The sequence below is a fragment of the Macaca mulatta genome, chromosome 15 (genome assembly GCF_049350105.2).
Source record: "Macaca mulatta isolate MMU2019108-1 chromosome 15, T2T-MMU8v2.0, whole genome shotgun sequence".
NCBI lineage: Eukaryota > Metazoa > Chordata > Mammalia > Primates > Cercopithecidae > Macaca > Macaca mulatta.
The window spans coordinates 83981150-84000260 of record NC_133420.1 but is presented as its reverse complement, the minus strand read 5'-3'; the positions used below and the strand labels follow the sequence as shown (position 1 = coordinate 84000260).

The 19111-nt window shown below is 38.3% G+C and overlaps 1 protein-coding gene across 1 annotated transcript in view; it reads right to left on the bottom strand.

Annotated features, from left to right (window-relative positions):
• Positions 1-254: 254 nt before the first annotated feature.
• TTC39B (tetratricopeptide repeat domain 39B) overlaps positions 255-19111 on the bottom strand; it is a 141885-nt gene continuing 123028 nt past the window's right edge. The window contains exons 15-20 of the mRNA XM_015117669.3: positions 18711-18802; positions 17051-17177; positions 14058-14166; positions 9792-9909; positions 6784-6900; positions 255-2629 (exon numbers count right to left, since the gene is read on the bottom strand). Of these exons, the coding sequence (XP_014973155.1) occupies positions 2539-2629; positions 6784-6900; positions 9792-9909; positions 14058-14166; positions 17051-17177; positions 18711-18802 (654 nt within the window). The 3' untranslated portion in view covers positions 255-2538. The remainder of the gene's footprint in view (positions 2630-6783; positions 6901-9791; positions 9910-14057; positions 14167-17050; positions 17178-18710; positions 18803-19111) is intronic.

Below are 19111 nucleotides of genomic sequence, written 5' to 3'. Positions count from 1 at the left end.
CATCATAAATGCCCCTGAAAAAACTAGATAAAACTGTCACTTCAGTATTCATTCTTCACAGAACACCCTAATAACTCCAAAATGCAGTATTAGCTGATGCCACAAGAAGTTGGTGTCACTACAATATCTTGAACATAGCAGGAAACACAAATATTTGTAGCATTTTGATATTACAGTACTAAAAGATCCACTGGATATACTCTCCATAAAGAATAGGAAATAAAAATAAAACAAAATATAAATAACAAAAAAGATTTTTATATGGAGATGAATTTCTTTTATATTTTTTAGTAATGCAGAGTTAAAATAAAAATGGCCACTCTAAGCTTAAAATTCTTTCATTTTATACCCAAGAGAATTTTTTTTACTGACTTGCAGCACTGACTTGCAGCTTCTCCCAGTAACAATGTAAGAATATATGCTCAGTATACCCACAGTCACAATGTAGGTGTATGCTTTCAAAAATAATGTTACCAAAGCTCTTCTAAGAACTTTATAAACTTTTTCCAAAGCTATACACAAATAATTTTTAATGTATTTTCCACTACTAATTATAATGACAGTCAATTTTATTTTCTATTTTGTCTGTACCTAAAGTTGTATTATTAATAACACATTGATATCTACCACCATAGTATCTGAAGGGGTGGTACTCTGACTTGAGTTCTATTAATCATCTTTCATTGGATACACATCCTCAGTGTCAGTCAAGAATTGGTACCTTGAAGAAAACAAGCCACACACTGCTTGATACATGTCCATGTGGCCGGGAAACTACTTGATACAGGTCCATGTGGCAGGGAACCGCAGGAGCAAGTTCATCTAACCTGGGTAGCCTACTGTCAACATCAAACACATGAATACACAGAAAAGTATTTGAATTTCTACGCCTCTTTCATTTTACAACACAGACCACAGTATCAGCCAATACTTTTGTGCCGATACTGTAATCCGGGCATAAAAAACCATAATTATTATAATAACTCATACTTTTGTATAGCCTTTTACAGTTAACAAAAAGCTATCACATGTTTTATCTAATTAAGCCCTCACAAGTACCAAACACTATGCCGCTATCCACACTGCGGCAACTGAACCACGAAAAGCTGAGCTACTTACTCCGTGTCATGGAACTATTAACCCACAGAGATGAACTCCTGACTCCCAATATGTGGCTCCTTCTGTTCAACTGCAGAGGCTTCTGTGACAAGTTACTCCTCAAAATGGAAACAGAAATAAGGCCCAGATTCATCGACTCATGAACTGTCTTTCCTCACTCTGGATGCCACAACACATACGTGTGGGGAGTGGGGGACAATGGTGATGACTGAAAAATAAAACACTCCAAGTGGGAATGGTTCGCATGCAACATTTTAAAGTCATTTGTTGAAAATAAATACCTAATACATAGACTCCCAGTTACAAAACTGAAAGAGACCTTGAAAAGTCATCTGTTCTTTAATACAGATTTCACAGAAGAAGAAAATATGGTGACACACAGGGCACGGCAGACTCCCCAAAGGTCCCCTCACTAACCGCTAACGGGTAGCAGAACCAGGACCATTCGGGGTGTCCAGTTCTTTTCTGCTCCATGCCCTGATTCTGTTTCCCAACTAAGGGACTAAGCAAGGTCCAGATATCTACAAGGAAACATCACAGTGCTGGAGAGGTTAGAAAACTAGGTCTTACCAACATCTTAAGTGTAAAAATTATTGATATTTTACATATCATTTAAAGCAGCAGGAACTTTACTTCCTAGAAGAAAAATAATCTATGTATGTATTTCAGGCTCTCATTGCTAAGGTTAAGAAAAATTCCTAAAATATGACACTTTCTTCCCATTAGATACACAGGGGTTTTTGAATTTTGTTATTATAATAGACTTAAGTACATTCAAAATCAGTCTCTCCAAAATGTCACCACCTTTAATCAAATGAAGAGTAAAAAACCATGAACTGAATACTGGATCATCCTTTATAGATACGGCTCTCTTCAACCCACGAAGTACATTACATCCCATCCGTGTTCATGTTCTCAGACTGTCTTTTTCAGACGTCTTCTGAAGGTCACTGCTAAGTTATTTTAAATGTAAGTGATATTTATTTATCTTCTGAAATTTAAATACTAGGCAACAAAATATCTCAAAAGTTTAACTACCCACAAATCTAAAATTGGCTCAACTTGTAAGCTATTTGCTAAACAATATCAATTTTCACATTAAAAAAATAAATAATCTAATTAGACTATTGCATCTGCAAGTCTTTCAAAAGACTTCTTCACCCCCCAATTCAAATCTAATATGAAATTCTTTTGGGGGAGGCAAAATATAAGAATTGTCTAGATAATATAGAATGCCATTCCATAGGAAAAAAAATTATGTAGACCAACAGCAAATCTCTCAGATGATAGAAAATATTGACAATAAAATTAGTTTTTTGTCTCTTATTCACAATATCACTTTTCCACTTTAACATAAGGTTGAATCTATAGCAGATTGCCGATGCTAATTGAGGGAAAATTCCATCCTTCAAGTTCTGATCAATCTGAGGAAGGTTTTCTCCAGAGGTGAAGAGCTGCCTGAATTCTGAAGTGTAGTCTGGACTCCAAGGAGTAATCTTTGTAGTTGTTCCTGAAGACAATAACAATAAAATTGCATAGTCAAAATTTATTTATATACCAGGGTACCACCACTGTCCCATTCCTCTCTGTGATCTGCTTATTTACTTTCAAACTCTAATATGCGTAACAGATTCTGGTTCTGTTGGGGGGTTTTGGGGGAACTGCAATAATCTGCATTTCTAGAAGCTTCCTGGTGGTCATCTAAAGGTCATACTTTGAGTAGCAAGGTTCTGCTTAATTACCAAACCATTCATAAACATAGCAAGAAGGTTGTGAGAAGGGCTGAATGAATTTTATGAACTAGTCCTAAATAATTAGACTTCCTTTTTTAAATTGGAAAATTTTTTTTTCTTTTCTTTCTTTTTTTTTTTTTTTGAGACGGAGTATCGCTCTGTCGCCCAGGCTGGAGTGCAGTGGCGCGATCTGGGCTCACTGCAAGCTCCGCCTCCTGGGTTCACACCATTCTCCTGCCCCAGCCTCCCGAGTAGCTGGGACTACAGGTGCCCGCCACCATGCCCAGCTAATTTTTTTTGTATTTTTAGTAGAGACAGGGTTTCACTGTGTTAGGCACGATGGTCTCGATCTCCTGACCTCGTGATCTGCCTGCCTCAGCCTCCCAAAGTGCTGGGATTACAGGCGTGAGCCGCCGCGCCCGGCCTAAATTGGAAAATTTTAAGGTAGATGCATATAAACATGGTTAGCATGATCACACGATCAATCACTCAAGAAACTGAAATGAAACAACTGCAACAAAGGCAGCAGAATTACTTAATGACATCAAAATTACTTATTCCAATTCTCAAATGTAAATATCAATAGTTTGGCCAATAATTAGATAATAATTAGGCCAATGTCTTTAAAGGGGGACATAGAAATCCAAAGATTATTTAAAACCTGCCTAAGAGCATTTATGTTGACTTCCTTTTACCAGAATTGTTAAGAATCAGAAAAATGAAATCCTTTTACATACTGCCTTGGCCCATGGATGAGCTATAACTGCTTTCTTCACAGTGGCACTTATTTCTATAGCCCTTCATTTTGAACAGGTGTAAGGGTTACTCACTGGTAATCTTGATGAGGGTTAGTAAATGTATTATTCATAAACTAAAATCAATATCTTACTGGAGTTTACAAAGGATGGAATTGAGTATTTTCCTAAATGTCTGGCCACCAATGTGGGCAACTTTGCAAAGCTCCTAATACATAAAGGGAAAGTACAGACGACAGTCTTGGAATTACTGGCAAGTATCTTTATGTTTGAATCATCAGTATTGTCTTGAGTTAGTGGAGGCTTTTCATTGCTTTTTAGCAGTGAGTTACAGCTGGGCGCAGTGGCTCAAGCCTGTAATCCCAGCACTTTCGGAGGCCGAGACGGGCGGATCACGAGGTCAGGAAATCGAGACCATCCTGGCTAACACGGTGAAACCCCGTCTCGCCGGGCGCGGTGGCTCAAGCCTGTAATCCCAGCACTTTGGGAGGCCGAGACGGGCGGATCACGAGGTCAGGAGATCGAGACCATCCTGGCTAACACAGTGAAACCCCGTCTCTACTAAAAAAATACAAAAAACTAGCCAGGCGAGGTGGCGGGCGCCTGTAGTCCCAGCTACTCGGGAGGCTGAGGCAGGAGAATGGCGTGAACCCGGGAGACGGAGCTTGCAGTGAGCCAAGATCCGGCCACTGCACTCCAGCCTGGGCAACAGAGCGAGACTCCGTCTCCAGAAAAAAAAAAAAAAAAAGAAAAAGAAAAAAAAAAAAAAGAAACCCCGTCTCTACTAAAAAATACAAAAAAAACTAGCAGGGCGAGGTGGCGGGCGCCTGTAGTCCCAGCTACTCGGGAGGCTGAGGCAGGAGAATGGCGTGAACCCGGGAGGTGGAGCTTGCAGTGAGCCGAGATCCGGCCACTGCACTCCAGCCTGGGCAACAGAGCAAGACTCCGTCTCAAAAATAAAATAAAATAAAATAAAATAAAATAGCAGTGAGTTACTAGTCTTTTATTTTTATCATTATGAAGTTGCCTTATTGTACATTGTATATTCAAATAATGAATATTTGGAAGAGCAGGATTTATAATCCATAATTTTCCAATAGCTGGATTTGAAGATATCTATATCTAACACCTGAAATATTGGTCATACGCCCAACAAATTAACTTTAAAAGCAACTTGCTCTCCTATCACCTATATATACATATTTTAAGGAAGCCCTTCTTGGCTCTACCATGCCCCTAAAGCTTTTGCCCCATTACGATGTTCTATTCACAGCAAACATCCTAACAGAGTTGCCTAAAGTAGCTGACTCCATTTTGTTTGTCACCTCACTTGTCAAAGTCACCAACGATCCTCATGCTGCCAAATTCAGCAGCCACTTCTCTGGTCTTACCTTGTTTGAGCTCTTAGTTGCTGCCCTCATAACTGACCATCCTCTTTTTGAAACACTATTTGGTTGGTTTTCCTAGATGTCTTCCTAACTCTCTTAATCTTCTTAATCTTATTATTTAATGTCTAAGAAGATGGTATATCCCAGACCTCTTTCTCTAGCTATATAACATTCACAAAATGACTTCATCATGTGCTATCACTTTAAATACCACTATCTCTGTGCTGTTGACTGAAATCTCTACATTCAGCCCTGACCTTACCACTGAACTACATGCTAAGTATGAATGCCAACTTGCTATCTACCTAATATGAGTACCTAATAGCCATCTTAAAGAATCATGGTCTGAACAGAAGCATGTTTTGTTCTCTCCCCAAATATACTCTTCTAAGTATTCCCCAGCACAGCAAAAAGCATCATCACTGACCCAGTGGCTCAACCTCCTCAACGTGATGTTCATTAACTGTGACTTCTGTCAGGAGTGCTCCCTACCTACTTGGTTGACTTCTAATGACTGAGCTCAAGACTGACTTTAATTATGCAACTCTCAGCTACAATATCATTTCCTCAAGGAAATATTTCAGAATCAATCTATCCTGAAGTAACACCCAAGCACCATGTATCATATTACAAATCTCAGCAAACATATACCACTGATTTCTTTTTCTTTTTGAGGTGGAGTCTCGCTCTGTCGCCCAGGCTGGAGTGCAATGGCGTGACCTTGACTCACTGCAAGCTCCGCCTCCCAGGTTCACGCCATTCTCCTGCCTCTGCCTCCTGAGTAGCTGGGACAACAGGCGCCCGCCACTACGCCCGGCTAATTTTTTGTATTTTTAGTAGAGACAGGGTTTCACCATGTTAGCCAGGATGGTCTCGATCTCCTGACCTCGTGATCTGCCCACCTCGGCCTCTCAAAGTGCTGGGATTAAAGGCGTGAGCCACCGCACCGGGCCCTGATATTTTTCTTGTCTATTTAATATCTCCCTCTAGCTAACAGAGCAGAAACAATGCCTGCTTGGTTTATAGTTGTCTCTCTAAAGCCTTTACTAGTGTCTGACACATAATAGGTGCTCAGTGAATAATTGCTGAATTTGAGGACAAATCACTGTTTATGACCTAGAGCTAGTCTGGCATTCTTTCTCTACTGCAGGAAGTGTTCAAGGCAAACAGGCCACAGGGTTTTTGCCTTACCTATGTGATCCATGACCATAGGTCTAAGAGCTATTGCCTACCAGAATGATAAAAATACTTTGAAACTGCCATGATAAACAGAAAAAAGAGAGAGTCTGGGTAAGATGTGCAAGCTTCACAAGATCAATGGCTCTTCAAGGAAATAATAGGTATGGCTGAATACACTGAAGGCTGGCAAACAAGGACCCAAGGGCCAAATCGAAACACACCTATTTATTTACATTTTACCTTCTATGACTTCTTTTGATATAATGGAGTAGTTGCAATGGAGACTTTATGCTATAAATCTAAAAATATTTACTCTCCAGCCATTTACACAAAAAGCTGGCCAACCCCTGATACAGAATAAAATAAGTTAGAAATCTTTCAAATAGATGCCCATAATCATATCTGTAAATAGTCACAGGGTGAGGCAGTAAGGGGGTTGGAAACAGCACAATTACAGCAAAAGCCATAAGCATAAATGTTAGCAAAAGTAGCATTATTACTAATTTGACATTATTAATTTTTAAGTATATAATGTTACTGCTGTTGTTATAGCAATATTGATATCTCTGACTCCATAACGATCAAGGAAAAGCTGCCTTCAACACTTACCTTGCAGTTTCTAGGAACTTTATGGCCTTGTCAATTTCCCCCTGGCTTTTATACAAAGATGCCAATTCAAACAAAGTGAACGGCACTAGGTAGTGGTCATACTTCAGTAGCTTTTCACTGAAAGAGCAGAGGAAAAGCAAGTAAATCTTAACAGAACAAGAAATACTTATTTTTCTAAATATATATTATTCCCATTCCTCAGAAAATATGTGCAGCACTAAGTCTATTATCATAGAAAAGCCGCCATTGTATAGTTATAGAATTCATTAAACTATGGCAATAAATAATGTTCTTTTCATATATTAATCTTTTATTCCTTAATGTAAACCCAGCACTGATGGTTGATTGCTGTCTCTTAGGTAAATCAGTGCATATAGATCTTTAAAGATTAACCCTAGATATGGCAAGATCATCTTTCTGAATATGCATGTGTTCAGAAAATGACTCCATTTAGAAATAAGAAAGTTGTATTATTTTTAAACTAAGGTTCAACTCCCTTTGTATTTTAAAGCCTTATAATGCTTTAAAAGGCCAATAAAGAAATGGTCAACACTTCTGTTTTCAACACCGTTATGAGAACTCTCTGATTATAAAACATCTAGAAGCACTGAAAAAAAAATATGACTAACACCATTTCAAATGCATAGCTTAGCTCACCAGAACATAAGAAAAAACCCTCAAGTGTCGAAAACAGCTAGAATTGAAAAAGTGAGACTCTTCATATGTGGGATGATGCTAATAAGCCCTGTGGTCTGCCTCCATCTGAGTCAAGGGCTCAGTCCTAATGTCCATGCAGGAGATGAGGCCTTAGGCCCTCAGAAAGCAGGGAGCTGAAACTGAGACCTCTGTTTAAAGCTGGGATCCTTACAGGACTACTCCTTAAGAGAAAGGCAGGTTAGAACAAACCCACTCACTGGCAAACGAGAAAGACAAAGACAGTTGTCTCCTTGGCCAGCACTTTTGATGAGAAGAAAAAACAATTCTTTAGGAAATTAATAACCAATAGGCATGCCCACATTGAATGTGCAATTCAAATTTATATTGTCTAAATGATCCAAGAAGTAAGCAATGAAATTAACATGAAAGAGGCCCTGGGCAGAAAAAACCTTTAGGGTACCTGACAGAAATAAAATGCAAAATCACTGTAGAGCAACTCTTCCTCAATATAGCCTCATAGTAATCTCAAGATAAAACTCCAATGAAGGCCGGGCGCGGTGGCTCAAGCCTGTAATCCCAGCACTTTGGGAGGCCGAGACGGGCGGATCACGAGGTCAGGAGATCGAGACCATCCTGGCTAACCCGGTGAAACCCCGTCTCTACTAAAAAATACAAAAAACTAGCCAGGCAAGGCGGGGGGCGCCTGTAGTCCCAGCTACTCGGGAGGCTGAGGCAGGAGAATGGCATAAACCCAGGAGGCAGAGCTTGCAGTGAGCCGAGATCTGGCCACTGCACTCCTGCCTGGGCGACAGAACAAGACTCCGTCTCAAAAAAAAAAAAACTCCAATGAAGGTGAGTTCACAATCCAAAATTATAAAGCACATAAGCAAACAATTCACTATGAGATTCACAGACAAAAAAACAGCACAATAGGTCATCCTTTTGATCATCCTTTTAATCCTTATAGAAACACTAATAAAATAGAATTCCATGGATACTTCTTTAACATGTTTACTAATTACAGAATATTACTAAAGAAGGTACATTTGGGAAGTATTTTGTCTTTATTCTTATAGGGGCACCAGTCCTCCTATATTCGCATCAATACTGTCAGGAATAAGGGGATCAGGTGGCCACGGACGGAAAGGCACGTGACACAGAGCACGTGACACAGAGCACACAGACCAGCAGTCTATGGCTGAGGTTGCTCTGGCTTGCAGAATATTTTCAAAAAATTTGAGGCAATATTTTAAAATCAGGTGATTTTACATAAAATCCAGATTCCAGGCTTTTCATGAAAAATGGTAGGGATTATTGCTATTGGGCCCACACTGTGCAGAGCAATAATCAAATAGAGCTGAGGAGTGTGGCTACACCCTTCAGAGAAAACACCCTAACCTACAGAGCCTACCAATCCTATTCCTGCTGCCACTCGGCTGGCCTGATAAAGTCAGGTTACATGTCTGGCCCCTGTAGATACTGCCTTTTTGATACAGAGAAAAGGGCCAGGGATCAGAACCTTGATTCAACTCTACGGTTAGTAATGGAGCAGGACATCATCATCAATGCTACTGGGGTGGAATAAAACCAGAACAAAACTCAATTATATACAGGAGAACTGCCCCTTACCAAAAGAGAGACAGATTGCTCATCACATGCCTCTCTTTCCTGCCACATTATTATCACGGTGATGGCAAGTCTGTTTACTCAGCTCTGAATCCCTAGAATCCAGCACAGTCTTTGGTACACAGTGGGTGCTCAAATATCCGTGGAATAAATGAATGGGCAAACAAATGCATGAATTAAATTAGTACCGGAAGCCAGGCATAGTAGCACACACTTGCAGTCCCAGCTACTCAAGAGGCTAAGCTGGGAGTATCTCTTAAGCCCAGGAGTTCCAGGCTGCAGTGAGCCATGATTGTACTACTTGTACTCCAGTCTGGGCAGCAAGGAAAGTCCCCCATCTCTTTTAAAAAAAAGAAAAAAAAAAGGAAAAGAAAAGGAAAAAAAAAACTAAAGAAGTATGTAAAAAATAAAAAAATTAATGAGTAGCAGAGGTTCAGTATGATGCTGCCAGAGCTTGGCTAGACACCTGTTAGTTGAGCTATAAATACAGTTTTTGTGAGTCATCTTTAAACACCAAGTAGAAATACATAAAGCCATGTTCCACCTAGACCATAATTTTGTTCATGAGGAACAAAAGCAACAACAAAACACTACTGGATTTTCTTTCTGGTAACACCAAGTAAGAGTTTAGCAGTAAGAGATAAAAGCATTTTGTATCACTTTCTCACAGCAATTCCCCAAAAACCACAATTTGCACTTGGGTTGGTTTTATTGTTTGGTCTTACCTTTCCACAACATGATTGTAACATAGTTCAGCTTGCAAGGGCCGCTGTAAGTTCTTGAGGCAACATCCTTTAAGTAACTTCACTAAGCACTCGTCATCCACAGAGAAGCTGTTAAAATCTTAAAACAAAAAACAAAGGAAACACACAAATAAAAATACTTTTTAAGATCTTAAGAGAAAGAATAAAGTTTCAGAAGGATCATTTAAAAATAAGGAAAATATTTTTTAGCATTTGTTATGCCTCACTAAATAAAATACAATGAAATTATTTTAAATGAAAAGAGCTGGGCACAGTGGTTCACATCTGTAGTCCCAATGCTTTGGGAGGTCAAGGTGGGAGGCTCACTTGAGCCCAGGAGTTCAGGATCAGCCTGGGCAATACAATGAGACCCCATCTGTACAAAAAAAGTTTTTTTAATTACTGGGCATGATGGCATGCGCCTGTAGTCCCAGCTACTCACAGACTGAGGCAGGAAGATCACTTGAGCCCAGCAGTTCGAGGCTGCAGTGAGCTATGATGGCATCACTGCACTGCAGTCTGGGTGAAACAGCAAGACCCCATCTGATATATACATACATTCCTACAATGCTGAATTTACTATAAAAGAATACCACTTTATTAAGGAGTTCACTCTATCCACTTTAAAATATTCTTCAGGTGGTCACACTCTGAGCTTTGTGACCTTAGATACCACAACCAGAAATCTGAACTCTAAATAAAGTAAGAGTTTTATTAATCCTATCAAAGGTAAAGCCATGAGGAACAAGAAGGCTGCCTCCTCCTGTTGTTTGGCTTCTGTGTTGGCTTCAATACAGCAGTGGATAACACTTCCATATGGAGAAGCAGATGGCCATATCCCCACTAAAAATTCAGGAAGTAGAATACCCTCTCCAGATCATTATGTTTACTACTTATCAATTCTCCCAGGTTGTGTTCTTTTTGGGGGAAATTATGCCATAAGATTAAACAAAATGGTTCTGAAGTACATGAAAGACACCTAAAATCTCCACAAACTTCTAACTGCTTGAGGAAAATGTCAAGGATTTTTTCACCACTTTTTCCCTTTTGAAAATGCTCTCTGCATTCTACAGCCCAAGGCAAATGTCTGTTAAACAGAAGGAACCATATTATGTGTGACATCTATCTGACAAAGGTAGCCATTCCACACTTACACTTTTGAAATTTTCTTGCAAGTTACAGGCAAGTACAACATTATTCAAGACAGACTGACAATTTACACATTTCAGGCTGTGACAGTAGAGAGGACGGCAGTAAAAGGAACACACGAGGCCTTGGGAGTCGCTCCTATTGAAATCCTCCTGCTTTCAGCACAAACCTCAGAAATCATTATTAACACATGCTGGCAGTTTAGATGGTAAACCACTTGTCTATGGAGATTAACGATGCTACTTAACCAACCAGAGGGGGTTACTTCTAGGTGCTGAAAACTGAATATTCATCTCTAACTTTCAAGCTCTGATAGGTCATTCACCCAGAAAATACAGGTATCAATAACACATTACCTTTTCTATTATTAATTAGAATCATTTTTCTACCAAAATAAAATTCTATCCATTGCTTTTAATCATGGATGTTAAAATAGACATTCAAGAAGTAATATCTTTTAGGACCTAGAACCAAAACCAAAGGGTCCATATTGGATGCTAGCTTGTAGTATCATTTTTGTGCATTCTACTGAGTTTCCTGTAGCATTGTATCGACAGTTTGTGTTATGACAACATTCTGGTGCTCTGTGAATGATGATTTTGTTGAGGAACAGACATAACATCATGGGAAGTTAAAATACCAGTAAAGCCACCTGTAACTTCTATGATGAACTTGAGTTAGGCATATGGCAGGTGGGTTCAAAAATACCATATTCCTCCAAAAATCTCAGATGGCAAAATCATTATTTCCTCTGACTACAAACCATTATCTAGCAGATGATTATTTTCCCTTGAAGTATAAATGCTTTGTCATGATTTTCAACCTCATGAATGTGTTCATAGATGAACATTTCAACACATAACACACATGTAATATGTTTCCATTTAACATTCAAAGAAAATTACATGATAAAGCTACTAGAGCACAATTTTATCACAAAAGATCTGCTGAACTTTTATGGTAGATAGGCTGAGAAATAGGGAAGTTTGAACCCCAAACTACAAAAAGTATCTATGCTGAAATTTTTAGAAGCTAGCTGAAATGCCCCCAAGAGAAAAATCTGAAAAAAGATTTAGAAAGTAAAAAATCATAAAGTCAGTATCACTTTCCCTTTTACATAACTCTCATAATGTTTGCTATATAATTTCATTAAGCAAATTAGTCAAAGTGGAACTTCTGGTTACATGCTGAATGTAGTTAAGATTTCAAATGAAATACTATTGGAATTAATACCAAATGCCGACTCCAGGGATGTCACCAAATTCTGTTCTGTCTTCAAAGTTCTATCTTTTGGATCAGCAGCCAGCATTTAATAACTACGGCCAGAGCATTGCAGAGTAGAAGATCAGTTGTATCCTCTACCATCTTTTACTTCAGACACACTTGCAAAGCTAGGAGAAGCCAATACACAGCCAGTTTCTAATAATGGGGGTGGGGGATGGGGTGGAAGATGATGTAACCTCGGGTTTACAACTTCTCTCCATTTTCCAACTTCTCTCCATTTTCCAATTATGGACTTTTTCTTCCCTGCTCTGAAGGATAGGAGCTTAATTACTAAACTGTCCTAACAGTTCAAGGTGGCAAGGAGAGCAGGAGATAATCTTCTTGCATAAAACGACTCCTAGAAGAGGTCATAAGTTTCACATGCAATATCTGGCAAAGGTGATCTTCAGAAAACGAACTAATTATTTCACCCAGAGAGAGACACACAAAGCCAAAACTGTGGGTAAGTATGGCATGTCTGTCTGTCTGTCTCAGCTCCCTCCTGCCCTGCTTAAATATCTCTAAAGCCTATCATCTCAGCATGTCATTAAGAGAAAAAGGAATGGGTGGAGGGGAGTGACTCGGTTTTCTACATTTCCACTGCATTTTACTGGCATAGTCTGATAAAATATATTTCCCCTCGAATTTTGCCCCCAACAAATGGGGGCTTGGGGGCGGTGAAGAGCTTGCTCAAATAGACAGGAGCTGGGCTCCTGGAGTGCCCATCTTTTTCCAGTTAAGAAAAATGAGGTAACTGTTAAAATTTTTCCCCACCATTCCTGAATTTCTATGCCCTTTATCATGTTTATCATCACAGAAGTTCTCATTTTACTTATGTGGTTAGAATATTAGAAAAGACCATTTCTCTTGGGATAATACCTAAGTGACTTGGCATTGAAAAGAAATATAACACAGGCTATCACTTATGGCATTGTTTACCCCTCTTAAAAATACAGAATCAAAAAATGTCAGGGCAAGGAAACAACTTTGGATAGCATCTGGTCCAACACTCCTCCCACTTCACAAGAAAACAGAGGTGTTACCCAAAGTCCGATGGCTGCAGAGCTGGACTATAAGCCCAGACTGCCTGATTCTGATTCTCCTTTTACCACATCAGCTGCTTCCAGTAAACTGAAGTGTGGCCTCTAGCACAACCAAATGTAATAGGTAAAATAAATTGTGATAATATTTCACCTTCAAAACTATTCCCTGTGTCTGCAGAAACACACTAACGGTTAGACAGCAATAAGGAGGAATAGAAAGAGTCGCAGCAAACTCAACCCAGAGAGAAGTGCATGTTTCCTTGTGCTGCTCTAAAATTCCAATGCTGGGCTTCCTCCCTTCATCTTTTTTGTCACAGTTTTAAGATATAGTTCACATACCATACAATTCACCTATTAAGAGTATACCACTCAATGGTTTTTAGCATATTTACAAGAGTTGTACAGCCATCACCACAGTCGACTGTAGAACACTGTCACCTCCCTCCCCAAAAAGCTATCATACCCCCTTCCATCCTCCATCCTTCCATCCTCCATCCCTAGGCAACCACTCATCTGCGGTCTGTCTTTATAGATTTGTCTATTCTGACTGTCGTGTAAAGGGAATCATATAATGTGTGGTCTTTTACAGCTGGCCTTTTTCCCTTAGCAAGATGTTTCCAAGGTTCATGCAGTTGCAGTGTATGTCATTCCTCACCCAGACCCCTGCAACTCAAGCTCTTTGTCCTTGTGATGTATACAAATTAATGTAGGCAGATGTGCACAGGGCAAACACAGGACAGGGGTCTGTCTGAGCAGAGACAAAGGCTCCTCGGTGCTTACTGTGTATACTTACTTTGACTTTGTAAAGCTGCCTCAGCTTTTTCAACAGTTACCAACAGATTTTCAGAAAGGTCTTTTCTTTTGCTCACTATTGAAAAACCATTCCAGACATACATCATTTCCTAATGAGGAAAAATGAAAACCATTTGCAGTTATATGAGGTTATTCAATGTCCTTTATGATCCCCAAACAATGTTCATGTGTTTTGCCTTGGTTTCTAGGAACCTCAAGACAATATTTACAGATAATTTTCCTTTGTTTTTGCCTTTTATACTGTGAAGTAATTCAGTATATATGTTTTTACCAAAAATTTAATTTACTCATTCATATAACAAATATTTATTAAATATCTATAAGCATTTAATTCTTTTGGAAGGTAATAGAATACAGATACAGAAATAAATATTTTAAACCGATACCATGAATAATTCTGTTTAATGTAAACTTTTGTTGTTACTTTTAAGTAAAGAAAAATATTTTTAAGTGTCTGCCAGTTGTTTACATAAAATGTTTCCAAGAATATCACTGGATATAAACATTGGAATATTTTACTGGGCTTAGGATCTTTTATACCATTAGAAACATGGTCCAGTAATGTAATCCAATATGCAGAAAACGTATTCATTTAAAAGCCATATGGCTGAATGACAGCTCCTAAAATGTAAACTAATGATTTCTCATTACATATTATATTTAATGGGCTACCAGATGAGAATTTTTTTGGATCAAAAGCAAATGTGCTTTTGCTTGAAAATATTTTTCTAATGTTCCTGATAGTGCAGTTAATATTTTTAAGGGTATGAAGTAAGCAGGGTAATTAGTATCTTCTTGGAAATAAATTTTAAGATATGATAAAAACACTGCTTGAAAAGCCTCTTAGCAGGAAGTAGTGGAAATGAGAACAACACATTCAAGTAGAAGGGCGGCAAAGGTATCTTTACCTTATGGCACCCAAAACTAAGATCATGACACTCTACCTTCATTCAGTTTTACATGTAACAACTTCTTGTTGCTAATAAAGAGGTCAATTCAATAACAGAGTATTTTTTAAATTGATGATGATCTTTTAAAAATTCCTTTTATGGATGAAATCTTTTTATCGGAAGGAGGCAAGCTCATATCTGAGACTTTATGAAAAACAGGCTTTTGGTAAAATTCCTAGGTACAAAAAAAATAAAAATAAAAATCCCAGTACTAACATTTCAAGCCAATTTCCTATACATTCTACATCCATAGACCCGGAGAAAGAAGTGCAGTGAGTTAATCTTCCCTATGGTTCTTAACAGTCAAAGCAGGATACAATTACATACACACTGGTATCTAAGTACTAAGGCAAAGAATGACGACAGTCTAGAAAATTTTCAGTAGAGTTCTGTGAGACAGAAAAACCTTCCCAGTGCAAATCACCTAATAAAAATGAATCAGGCATGGAGCTAAGGCTCTAACTGGTTAAGCAGCAGAAGGCTCTCATGTGAGCTGGGAGAGGGAGATGTTTGGTTATTTGTGGGATTTACGCAGTGTTCTGGTTTTTATTTGTGCTCAGACATGATTACGGAGTGGTCATATTTTTGTCTTGCTCCATCACAATCACAGAATGTCCCTGTGTGATGCTGAAGTTCTCTGAGTTTGTGTTAGGTAGGAAACACCTGGACCTAGGTGCGAGGCGCCGGGTAACTCCTGTCTGACCCGTCAGGGCAAGGCTGCATTGTTCTTTCTCATAGGATGTATAAAGGGCTCCCATAAGTCACTAAGAAAACAATCAACAACCCAATGAAAAATTAGGGAAGAATATGAACAACAATTCACAAAAGAAAAAATAAAAATGAAGAAACACATGAAAAGATGCTCCACCACATCCACAAGGAAATGCAAATTAAAATGGCAAAATACTGTCAGTACTTATTTAAATTGGTAGAGCTTTTTTTGAGGGAAATTTAACACTATCTACCAAAACATTAAATGTATATATTCCCTTGAGCCAGGAATTCCATTTTAAAAAAATCCTTCACAGATAATTATATGCACACATACAAAAAGGATATTCATTGTAGTGTATAATTACAAAAACTGGAAAAATCTAAATAACTGTCAAAGAGGAATAATGAAATAAACTTTGAATTAAAAAAAAACAAAAAACAAAAAATTCAGGAAACCCCACAGTGGAGGACCACAGACATCGGCTTACAATGAACAGCTTTCCTGTGCTGACGATCTATACAAACACTAAAGCACCAGAAGAGTCATAGTAACTTGATATGTTCAGTATTTTTTGAAGAAGACTTCATTAAGAAAATTTAAGTTGAAATTGTGTTTTTCACAGAAGCCTTGCCTAAATGGCATAAAGTTTTAGAATGTGAGCTGGAGCTAGAATACAACAGCCAGCAGCCAGTTATGGCTCTTGAGCACTGGAAATACGGCTAGCCCAGACTAAGATGTCCTCTAAGTGTAAAAGACACACTAAATTTTTAAGACTTGGTTCAATATGAAAGTATGTATGTATCTCATGGATAAGCTTCTACCAATTACATGTTGAAATGACAAAATTTTGCATATACTGGGTTAAACAAAATATATTCTTGAAATTCATTTCTATTTCCTCTTACTTTTTTAATGTGGCTATTAGAAAAGGTAAAATGACATAATGTGGCTTGCATTAGAATTCAATTCAACTTCAATGGAATCAACTTCTATCTAAATTTCTTTATCTAAAAAATGTGGTTAAGAGTTAACTATACTCAAAAAGTTGTAAGAATTAAATGATATGTTTTTAGTAGCCTTTATCCTAATGCCTGGAGCATACTAACTAGTCAAAAACCATTAGCTACAGTTTTTATTTATTAATTACTTATTTAGAAATGTTATTTAGAAATGTTCAACTTACAACAAAACTTAAAATGGTTTTTAAGTGAGCTAAACTTCATAACCAAATTTAGATATGCTCCCTGCTGCTGTAACTAGATAATTTACTTCTAGTACATGAAAAGTAAATAAAATAAAAGCAGATACCAGGGCAGGTAAGATGAGCTTCACAGGTGCAGGCAAGGAGGCGGAGTAACGCCGAGCCTTCCTCACAGCAAACTTCTCAGTAGGGAGAGATTTCCCGGCAATTCTCTGCTTCAAGCTGTCCACCTGTCTGTGAAGAGCCCCAGCCCGCCCCAGAGAAAGGTCATGGCAACACATACGTTATTTATACCTGTAGTTTTCACAGTGAACTTCACAGACCACCAGCAGCAGCATCACCTGGGAACCTATTTGAAATGCCAATTTTCAGGCCCTACTCTAGACCTACTGAATCAGCAACTCCAGGGCTGGGGCAGAGCAATCTAGATTTTGATAAGCCCTCCAGGTGATTCTGAGGCACACTCAAGATTGAGAACCACTGATTGACACATATTTCTTTCCAGTCAACTTAGCTAATGTCTTAAATCTATCAAACACAGTCCAGGAAATCTAGGTATACAATTGGCGATTTCTACGAGTAAGCAGGAAAGAGTCCAAAGTATTTACTTATGTTGTGGATACTCAGGGAGAGAGAAGACGGTACACTGATATATCGCCTATTCTTACTTGCAAGTATTACACAGATCTATAAAATAATATGGCCCAAAAGATAGCAATCAGTTAATACATAATTTAAGAAAATGTTTCCCAGGTACAGGTTGTTTAGGAAATAATCAGCTTAGGACATGTACCCTGTTTACAAACTTCCTTTTAAAAATTCGACAGAATTCCAATTATGAAATTCATAAGCAGGTAAAAATGAGAGTAAGATGGGGAAACTACATGTTCCTGCGAGCACTTTCTTATGCAAAATTCTATGAATGCATCAAACAAGTTGCTGAGAAAGAATTCAAGGAAATAATTACTTCACTGAAAGAAAAATTAACATGAAATAACATGCCTCCAATATGAGGTAAGCTTGTGTTAGGTTACTTGTGGGCACAATATGGAGCTATGGATTTTAAACTAGTGTACCATCACTATGTTCATTACCATCAGTGGAAAAGACAGTGGAAATGTGAGGTGGGAGTCAGAGGAAGGGGTCAGAAGTATGTCTCAGACAGGAACCCTTATAGTTGAAAGGTAACAGCATTTTTATGAAGAGACCATTCATTGTTAGAACTCTCATTATCCCGACGACATAGAAGCTACGACAGAGCAAGATCTCAAAGCTTTCTTCTGAAAATAAAAATGATTACATCTTTCACATAAATTGTTTTGATACGGAGAAAACTTAATCTGCATTGGAAGAAAGAGAAGGAGATTTAAAAGATTTTAATGTATCTTAATACTCCCTTCCATTAATTGTTGTTTCTGTAAAATGAGGAAATGAACTTTACAGTAAAAGGTGACATTTATCATGCCATGGCTTTTACTAATGTTGATGTTGATGCTACAGTTAATATACATGGTCAGTTTTTTTTTTTTTTTGGAGACAGGGTCTCACTCTGCCTGTCGCCCAGGCTGCAGTGCAGTGGCGTTATTTCAGCTCACTGCAACCTCTACCTCCCAGGCTCAAGCAATCCTCCCACCTAAGCTTCCCAAGTAGCTGGGACTACAAGCACATGCCACCATGCCCAGCTAATTTTTTGTATTTTTAGTAGAGATGAGATTTTGCCCCTTTATACCCTCAGGGCCTTTGTTATAGAAATAGTGTCTCACATACCTGAATAAAGTTACCACATTCTCATTAGTTGCTACTACATCCTCCTCTGGAAGCATACTCAAAATTGCCGCTTTCAAGAACACATAAGTTGCCTTGAGAAAAAGAAGGAGCTTATTACAGAACATCCCTAGGTACATAACATTTCTACCTTTCAAATCAGAAATGACCTACAAGCCTTCCAGATATAATATTAACAGGCATTAAAGAAATCAGAGGAAATGAAATCTTATAATCCCTGTTCAAAATGAGAACAACTCTTTTCAATTATCAATAATTTAGACGATTTTTCTATTATACAACAACAGCATTCATAGGTGAGAAAGCGGACAGAATGAACAATAAAAAATTATCTCATTGCCCCCCAACTTCTCATAAGTGGATCAGAATTAATTTTCATTATC